The 10000-nt window shown below is 51.1% G+C and overlaps 1 protein-coding gene across 1 annotated transcript in view; it reads left to right on the top strand.

Moving 5' to 3' along the window:
* The window catches only part of LOC134067058 (uncharacterized), a 103082-nt gene that overhangs the window by 51374 nt on the left and 41708 nt on the right, over nucleotides 1-10000 (top strand). Inside the window, exons 44-54 of the mRNA XM_062522112.1 lie at nucleotides 1686-2030; nucleotides 2220-2398; nucleotides 2890-3205; nucleotides 3558-3722; nucleotides 3917-4072; nucleotides 4517-4708; nucleotides 5028-5164; nucleotides 5499-5640; nucleotides 5836-6009; nucleotides 6299-6358; nucleotides 6540-9629. Of these exons, the coding sequence (XP_062378096.1) occupies nucleotides 1686-2030; nucleotides 2220-2398; nucleotides 2890-3205; nucleotides 3558-3722; nucleotides 3917-4072; nucleotides 4517-4708; nucleotides 5028-5164; nucleotides 5499-5640; nucleotides 5836-6009; nucleotides 6299-6358; nucleotides 6540-9629 (4956 nt within the window). The remainder of the gene's footprint in view (nucleotides 1-1685; nucleotides 2031-2219; nucleotides 2399-2889; nucleotides 3206-3557; nucleotides 3723-3916; nucleotides 4073-4516; nucleotides 4709-5027; nucleotides 5165-5498; nucleotides 5641-5835; nucleotides 6010-6298; nucleotides 6359-6539; nucleotides 9630-10000) is intronic.

The following is a 10000-nucleotide window of genomic DNA, read 5'->3' as shown; positions in this document are numbered from 1 at the left end:
TGATTGATTGGTACTAGGTTGGATGGTTGGTTGATTGATTGATTGGTTGATTGAATGATTTGTCAGTTGGTTGATTGGTTGGTTGGTTGGATGGTTGGAAGAATGGATGGTTGATTGGTTGATTGATTGATTGATTGGTCAGTTGATTGATTGATCAAATGATAGATTGATTGAGAAGTTAATCGTTTGGCTGTTGGTTGGTCTGTCAATTGATTGATTGATTGTTGGTTGGTTGGTTAATTGATTGGTTGATTGGCTGATTGGTAAGACGTTTGGTTGAGTAATGGATTGATTGATTGATTGGTTGATTGGCTGATTGGTAAGATGGTTGGTTGAGTAGTGGATTGATTGATTGGTACTAGGTTGGATGGTTGGTTGATTGATTGGTTGATTGAATGATTTGTCAGTTGGTTGATTGGTTGGTTGGTTGGATGGTTGGAAGAATGGATGGTTGATTGGTTGATTGATTGATTGATTGGTCAGTTGATTGATTGATAAATTGATAGATTGATTGAGAAATTAATCGTTTGGCTGTTGGTTGGTCTGTCAATTGATTGATTGATTGTTGGTTGGTTGGTTAATTGATTGGTTGATTGGCTGATTGGTAAGATGTTTGGTTCAGTAATGGATTGATTGATTGATTCCAGGTTGGATGGTTGGTTGATTGATTGATTGGTTGATTGGCTGATTGGTAAGATGGTTGGTTGAGTAGTGGATTGATTGATTGATTCCAGCGTGGATGGTTTGTTGATTGATTGACTGATTGATTGATTGGTTGATTGAATGATTTCTCAGTTGGTTAATTGATTGGTTGGTTGGTTGGATGGTTGGAAGAATGGATGGTTGATTGGTTGATCGATTGATTGATTGGTCAGTTGATTGATTGATCAATTGATGGATTGATTGAGAAGTTAATCGTTTGGCTGTTGGTTGGTCTGTCAATTGATTGATTGATTGTTGGTTGGTTGGTTAATTGATTGGTTGATTGGCTGATTGGTAAGACGTTTGGTTGAGTAATGGATTGATTGATTGATTCCAGGTTGGATGGTTGGTTGATTGATTGATTGGTTGATTGGCTGATTGGTAAGATGGTTGGTTGAGTAGTGGATTGATTGATTGATTCCAGGTTGGATGGTTTGTTGATTGATTGACTGATTGATTGATTGGTTGATTGAATGATTTCTCAGTTGGTTAATTGATTGGTTGGTTGGTTGGATGGTTGGAAGAATGGATGGTTGATTGATGGATTGGTTGATTGATTGGTTGGCTGATTGGTCTGTTGATTGATTGATTGATTTATTGGTTTAATGCTTGGTTGATTGAATGATTTCTCAGTTGGTTAATTGATTGTTTGGATGGTTGGAATAATGGATGGTTGATTGGTGGATTGGTTGGCTGATTGGTCAGTTGATTGATTGATTGATTTATTGGTTTAATGCTTGGTTGATTGAATGAATAAATAAACTAAAAAGCACTGAAGGACACATTATCTGATCCTATCAGAGCATTTGTCTGTGTGTGTTTATAGACTATTCTGGTACTTGGCTCTTAGGGCAACTCTGCAGAGTGACTGTGTGTGTGTGTGTGTGTGTGTGTGTGTGTGTGTGTGTGTGTGTGTGTGTGTGTGTGTGTGTGTGTGTGTGTGTGTGTGTAATTACTCTATCCTCTTCCTCTATGTGCTCCAGTCGGTGCTGTCCCTGCGCTCTGAGGGCGACTCCCGTCTGTCGTCTCTGCGAGCGCGTGTGGAGAGTGTGTGTGCTCGTGAGGGCGTGGAGGAGGGATGGAGGCGTGCGCTGCGGGAGCAGTTGGGAGGTGCAGAGGAGCAGTGGAGAGGAGCGCTGCAGGCTGCCCAGGAGATGAAGAGCCAGGCAGAGCTCCAGGACTCCCTCTCCAGGGAGCTGCAGCAGCTCAGTACCCAGCAGGAGAGCACTCTGGCCTGGGTCAAGGAGCGGCAGCAGAGCCTGGATACTCTGGCCAGGGGAACCCATGGCAGCCCGGAACACCTGGAGGAAAGATTCAACAGAGCTCAGGTGAACCCACGATCAGGACCACACACACACACACACACACAGGCGAACCCTCTATCAGTACCACTTACAGGCACTCACCAGCTATTAGCTTTTCACTACCAATGCAAGGGCATGCTTGACCAATTTATAACAAGAGTATATGTACATGTGTGTGTGTGTTTTGTGTGTGTGTGATGTCTCTGTGTTTAGGCTATACTGAATGTGAAATCGGAGGGTAATGGGAAACTGACGTCCCTGAAGAAGAGAGTGGAGGGTGTGTGTGCACGAGAGGACCTGGAGGAGAGCAGGAGGCGTGGCTTTCTCCAGTCGCTAAAAGACACGGACAACGAGTGGAGAGGAGTTCTACAGGCTGCCCAGGAACAACACAGGTACACCCCTAGAACCACATAGAACAACACAGATACACCCCTAGAACCCCACAGGTGCACCCCTAGAACAACACAGAACATATCACAGGTACACCCTCAGAACCCCACAGGTACACCCCTAGAACCCCACAGACCACCTCTAGAACCCCACAGGTACACCTCTAGAACCCCACAGACCACCTCTAGAACCCCACAGGTACACCTCTAGAACCCCACAGAACACCACTAGAACCACATAGAACAACACAGATACACCCCTAGAACCCCACAGACCACCTCTAGAACCCCACAGACCACCTCTAGAACCCCACGGGTACACCCCTAGAACCCCACAGGTGCACCCCTAGAACAACACAGAACATATCACAGGTACACCCTCAGAACAACACAGGTATACTCCTAGAACCCCTTGAACCACACACACACCATACACACTAAGTACACATATCCCAGTGCCCTTTGACCCTTGACCTTCCTCCTGCCCCCCTCAGTGTCCTGAAGCGTGTGATGGAGCGGATCGTGTCGTGCCAGTACCAGAAGCAGCAGACCCGGGACCGGCTGGACCAGCTGCGGAGGCAGACGGACGAGCTGCCGCGCGTGTTCCCCTGGCCGGGCCTGGGCGACCGGCGCCAAGCGGTGGACCGCGCGCGCGTGCTGCTGGAGAAGACCAGAACCGTGGCGCCGAGCCTGGCGGGCCTGCGGGCCATGGGCCGAGAGCTCTACCAGATCACACACGACCCCGGCTGGACCGACCGCTCGTGGGCCGCCATGGAGGAGAGCGTGCCGGCGCTGCTGCAGGAGCTCACGGTGGGGGGGAGGAGAACACACACACACACACACACACACACACACACACACACACACACATACACACACACACACACACACACACACACACTGTACAGGATAGGATACCCATGATGTTGTCCTAGAACAGAGAGGAGAGGGGGTTAACACACACACACACACTCACACGCACAAGCACAGCAGCACACACGCTCTCTCTCTCTCACACACACACACACACACACACACTTGGCAACACTCATGCATATACACAAAGAGGGCTTTGCATTTGTATTTTTTGTATTTACTTATTATTAGCTTATATATTTGTGTGTGTGTGTGTGTGTGTGTGTGTGTGTGTGTGTGTGTGTAGGAGCTGGTAAAGACTATGGAGGAGGGTATTATGGCAGAGAGGAGGTGTGTCCAGCTGGTGGAACAGCACAACGCAGCTCAGGATTGGCTGAGAGACCAGGTCAAAGGTCTCACAGCCCCACCCAAGGATCGGCAGGGCCTACAGGCGTCCATCAACACACTCAAGGTCAGATCAACTCCTGAGCAGGCACACACACACACACACACACACACACACACCTATAATATGTGCACCTGTATCATTTACAGCAACTGAGTTGAATTGAACTCTCTCTCTCTCTCTCTCTTTCCCGTTCTCTCTTTCACACACACACACACACACACACACACACACACACACACACACACACACACACACAGGCTCTGCTGCAGACTGTGGACCGAGAGCAGCGTGAGATGAAGGAGTGTGACGCGGCGCGTGAGTCGTTGATACACCTGTGCACACCTGGCGGCCAGGACTCGCTCAGCCTGGAGATCATCCACCTGCACGAGCTGTGTGACGCGTCCGAGCTGGAGGTCGGGGAGAGATGAAACACACACACACACACACACACACACACACACACACACACACACACACACACACACACACACACATATACACACACACACACACACATTAACAGCTGTTATTTTGTGTCCTTTGTTAGGCCTGCTAGTCCGAGCTGCAGGTCGGGGAGAGATGAAACACACACACACACACACACACACACACACACACATATACACACACACACACATTATCAGCTGAAATCAGTTATTTCTGTGTCCTTTATTAGGCCTGCTAGTCCGAGCTGCAGGTCAGGGAGAGATGAAACACACACACACACACACACACACACACACACACACACACACACACAGTGCTGTTTGTCTGATATATCTCAGGCGTAGCACTTGCCAGGTTACTCGTTTATCTACGCTAACCGCCCGTTTGCCCTGCCCGCTCCCCCGCTCCAGGTGCGTGAGCGTCTGTCGGTGTGTGAGGTCCGGCTGGGCGATCTGGACCGGCGTCTGTCGCTGCGCACGGGCGGCCTGAAGGAGGAGCTGGAGGGCCTCCTGACGGAGCTGCGCCACCAGGACCAGGCGCTCGGATACTGCCACCAGCATCGGGGCATCAGCCAGCTGCAGGACAGCTGGCACGGGCTCAAGGTGTGTGTGTGTGTGTGTGTGTGTGTGTGTGTGTGTGTGTGTGTGTCCAAGACGGCTAGTGTGCCACTCATTGCCAATGCATATAATTAATTCCTGCTTCAGTCATCAGATAGAAGATGTATGTGTCTTGTCATATTATATGTAGATGATTTATTGCTATATGGATGATTTATGTTTATTGATGCGCTTGTATGTGCTTTATATTGTTTTTCATCAATGTGCTCTATGAATGTTAATGTAATGTTGTGTATAAATATAAATATATGTATATAATATGTTAATGTAGTGTAATATTATAATATTGATGTTCTTCCTGCAGTCCTGTGAGAAGAGCCTGGAGGGGTTAGAGGGCAAAGTTCGCGACCTTAGTTTGGCCCTGCGCACGGCACCGTCTGACGAGGACCTTCCTGCTGACATCATCTCCTCCGTTGACACGGTGACACAGACATACTGCAGGTACAGAGAACATCCACACACCTGCTGACACAACAAATAAACAGCTGTTTACAACCACACACCTGCGAACACAACAAATAAACAGCTGTTTACAACCACACACCTGCGAACACAACAAATAAACAGCTGTTTACAACCACACACCTGCGGATGCAACAAATAAACAGCTGTTTACAACCACACACCTGCGACCTGCGGACACAACAAATAAACAGCTGTTTACAACCACACACCTGCGGACACAACAAATAAACAGCTGTTTACAACCACACACCTGCGAACACAACAAATAAACAGTTGCTTACAGCCACACACCTGTTTTCCGTGTGTGTAGTTTGAGGTCGAGACTGTCGGACAAGCAGACGGAGTGTGCAGAGAACACGGTTCAGATCATCAGGGAGTCTCTGAAGGTGCTCCAGCAGTGGAACCAGACTGCAGACACACACCAGCAGGAGGAGTCCACCTTCACCATACAGGTGTGTGTGTGTGTGAGAGAGTGTGTGTGTGTGTACATGTGCGTGTACATGGATATGTTTATGTATTTACCGTAATGAAGATTTATGTGTGTGATGGCACACATTTGTTCAACAGTACGTTCTAGAAGGTGCAGACCTTTGTATTTGGTGTTATTTTTTCTGGATAACTGAACTGGATCAAACTGGATTTTTCAGGAGCTGCTGGAGGAGGGTGCAGTTCTGCGCCAGAGCCTCCAGGTGGCGCTGTCTCATAAGGAGCTGCTGCGAGACTGCCTGGGCCCGGAGCTGGCAGGGAAGATGGAGAGAGACGCCACCATAACAGTGAAGGATGCAGACTCCAACATGGCGTCCCTCACCCAGAGACTCAAGGTGAGCTGCAGCGGAGGAAGGATCAGCTGGACGATTACGGCCATTTCCTGTGGATTAGCCGCATTGTGAATGAGCTGCAGGACAGTGTTTTACGGAAGTCTAAAGAAGCAAAACCGTATTAATACCGTATTAACTGCCCTGTGTGTTAACCTCATCACTGAAGAAAGGTTTCAAAATTAATTTATAAGCCGTGGGTAATAGTTGGGAAATTACTGTAGAGCCAGTTTCAGAAGTCATATCAGGAACTGACTCTGTCTGACTGACATCTGAATGATATGATTCCCATCAGGACATTGCAGAGCAGAAGAGGAAAGAGGCCATCCGGCTGTCCCAGGAGATAGAGCTGAAGGTAAACGCCTCATCACATTTGCACAGCATTGTGGGATATCTGTGTGAATCTACTCCGTTTTGTTTTGTTTTAGCCAGATACTTTAGAGATTCGTTATGTATATCGGTTCAATATTAGTTGGTGTATTTTGACTTTGCTGTACAACTTGACGTGTTTTTCCTGTATGTTACCCTGTGTGCAGTTTCCTCTTCTTGTTGAGAAAAGTCCAAGTCCAGTTTTAGACAGTTCTGTATTCAGCTCGGCTGAGACTGCGTCCGCAGACCACCAGGGGGCTCCCTCCCTATCCCCAGAGATGCCTGAACAGAGAGCAGAGACCAAAGCTCCTGCCCCGCAGGTGCTAGACAGACCATCAGCAACACACACTGTTATCAGGTCTCAGGAGGTTCACCTAGCTACGAGAGAACCACCACTCCTGCAGGTGGCGCCCTCCTCAACGACAGAGACTCTCACCCCTAGATACCATGCAGGCCCCCTGCCAGCAGACACAGAGTCCAGAGAGGTGTCTGTTGAAGCGATTACTCAGGGCCCAGGCTCCACTGAGTCCTCCGCAGCACTAGGGGCGCTGTTGAGGGAGATGCATGACGAGATCCAGAGCACTGGGGCTGCTGCTGCCGCTGCCGCCGCTAAACAGAGGAGATTCCTCACCCTGGAGAAGACACACCCTCCTCCTGACACGGAGAAGAAGACGACGACAGACCTCTCACCTGAGCCAGAGGTGAGTCCAGATGTTGGAGGATGGAGAGTGATCCCCACCATAGTGGAGCCGGGGGAGGAGAGTCCATCAGAGGAAGAGGACACACAGTTAGCCATGACGGGAGACCTCGGTCCAGAGGAAGAGATCTCCTGGCCCCCCGTGGCAAAGGACAGCTTATGGACTGCCATGGCAATGGAGGACATTGGCAATCGCTCACCCACAGCAGGGCGAGTTGGCATGTGGCCACCCATCGCTGGCATGGATAGGGTGAGGACCGAGAGCATGATGTCTGACGAGGATGCTGTTTACGTTGTTGCCGAATTACTGAAAATGAAAGAAGAGGCAATTGGGGAGGAGAGTTCCGACCAAGAGACAGAGGAGAGTGATGTGGATGCCACACAGAACCGTGGAGATGGAGAACACGGAGGCAGCCAAGGCCCAACCACCAGACCATCACCCAAGCCCAAGAAGAGGGTGGCCTCCCTTATTCTGGACGAGGACACCATCCATATTCAGAGTCCCGGGGTGTCGGACGCCGCCAGCAGTGACATCATACGTCTGGTGTCTGCTGGGAGTGTGGGCTATGACATCACAGCCCTTCAGCCGGGAGAGAAGGCAGATTTGGAGGCCCAGGTCTCGGCTGCCACGCAGGGCATGAAGCATGGCGCCCCTCACAGGGAACCGCACGTGGAGGGGCCGGTTGCAGAGGCATCACCCACTAGGAGCCAGGCAGAGCAGGTGGAGCAGGTGGAGCAGGCGGAGCAGGCGGAGAGACAGGCCGCTGGCGGGGCACAGGCCCAGACACCTCCAGCCACACCCACTGAAGCCGGCGCCGCCGCAGGGGCACAGGCAGAAGCGCCCGGCGCCTGGACCAGTGACAACGGCCCGAATGGACTGCGCCGAGAGATCGAGCATTTCACCGTGGACAACGGCCCGCGGGAGATCCAGCGGCGCTACATCATACTGGACCAGCCTGCGGAGCAGCCGGCTGCTCTGAGGCCGCCTGAGCGAACGGCGGCTGCCCAGCAACCAGACACGGTCATCGACCAGCCCAGCGGACCCGCGGAAAGAGAGGACCGAGGACGTGACCAGGAACAGATAGGGAAAGAGGAGCACGGATCAAAGAGGGACGATACTACTGGAGATCAGGAGAGACAAGGAGAGGAAAAGGCCAAACCAGCTCCTCCCTCACGAAAGAAGAATCATCAGGCTGAGGTTGAGAAGAGAGAAACTGCAGTGTGTGCAGAGAGTGAACCGACACCACCCTCACACACACATGAGGACAAAACAGCTGCAGATGCTGCTAGTCAGGGCGGTTCGGAGCCTCAGAAGGCCCAGCCTGTCCCATCAGTGAGGCGCAAAGAGAAGCCAGAGGCCCGTCGCCTCAGTCAGGTCAGCGCCGAGATTCAACCACCGACGGAGGTCCAACCGACCCCACCCTCCAGGAGACGCAAGGAGAAGGCTGATCCCAACCGCCTGAGTCAGATCAGCATTGACCCCCAGCTGGACCGGACTCCAGAGGTGCTGCCCACCCCTCCGTCCCGGAGGCGCAAGGGGAGAACGGAGGGAGATGGCGATGACATCAGCTTGGGTGCTTCTGCTGCCGGTTCTTCCGACTTTCTACCAGTGCCACCCAGCCGCCGTAGATCCAGGGTAGAAGGCGACCGGATCAGTTTGAGTGGATTTGAGGTTCTACCTACCCCACCATCCAGAAGGCGTAAGGAACAGATTGAGGGAGATCCGATTAGTCTCTCAGGTTCTAGCATAATTTCTCCTGAAGCTCTGCCAACACCACCAAGTAGAAGACGCAAATCTCAAGTAGAAGGGGATCAGATTAGTTTGGGTGGTTTTGAGGTTCTTCCCACTCCACCATCCAGAAGGCGTAAGGACAGGTCAGAAGGGGATCAAATTAGTCTTTCTGGTTCTATCGCTGGTTCTCTTGAAGTTCTACCCACACCACCTAGCAGACGCCGCAAATCCCAGATTGAGGCGGACAGATCATCTATGAGTCTGGAGGCCCCACAGGAGAAGCCGGAGATCCAGCCTCCCCCTCCTATCAGGAGGAAGAAAGACAAACCACCCAGCAGTGAAGCCGACAAACCAGAGACAGAAACAACAGACGCAGTGGTCAAGCCACCCAGCAGTGAAGCCGACAGACCAGAGACAGAAACAACAGACGCAGTGGTCAAGCCACTCCCACCAGCGAGAGGAGAGGCGAGCCTCATGGAAGGAGACAAGGCAGTGATTGCTGCCAAGCCAGAGGCAGAGGAAGTGATGGAGAAGCCCTCTACAGGAGGGGGTGCCGAGGGATTGACCCAACTGGAGACATCCATGGTGTCTGAGGAAGACTTGGCTAAAGAAGAAAAGCCCTCAGTCACTGTTGAAGAGAAACCAGCCCCACCAGTCAGACGCAAGGAGAAAAAAGAGCCATCACCAGAGCCAGCCAATCAGGAGCCAGAGCAGGCACAGGCCGAACCAATCAGCAAGCCAGAAGAAAAGGAGCGGACTGCTACCCCTCAGCCAGAGGTGGAGCAGGCAGCCGTTGCCGTAGAAACAGAAGTCTCAGAGAGCGTTAAGGTAACCCTAAAGAGGGCCAGCGTCTGTGTGTGCAACGCCGCATGTGTGTGTTCAGGACATCTCACCGGCACCTGTGGAGGGCATGTCTCACCTGCACTTTGCATCTCTGGGATTGTGTTTCTGTTTGATATCTGACAGATGCTGCATCTCTGGGATTGTGTTTTTGCTGCATGTTCTTGTTGTGAGTCACTGTGTGAACTAATACATGTAAATATGAATTTGTTAGCTGCATTCTAAAGTTGTAGTGAGCAACACAAAAGGAGGATGAAGTGATTCAGTGGATATCTGATTGGCTCGTGCGTAATGTAACCACTGGAGGTAAGGGAGTGTACTAACTGAGTGACCCTGTGTGATGCACACCCCACATGACC

This window comes from Sardina pilchardus, chromosome 20 (assembly GCF_963854185.1).
Source record: "Sardina pilchardus chromosome 20, fSarPil1.1, whole genome shotgun sequence".
In the NCBI taxonomy this organism is placed as follows: Eukaryota; Metazoa; Chordata; class Actinopteri; order Clupeiformes; family Clupeidae; genus Sardina; species Sardina pilchardus.
The sequence above is the reverse complement of the archived record's forward strand: the minus strand, read 5'-3'. Positions and strand labels throughout refer to the sequence as shown.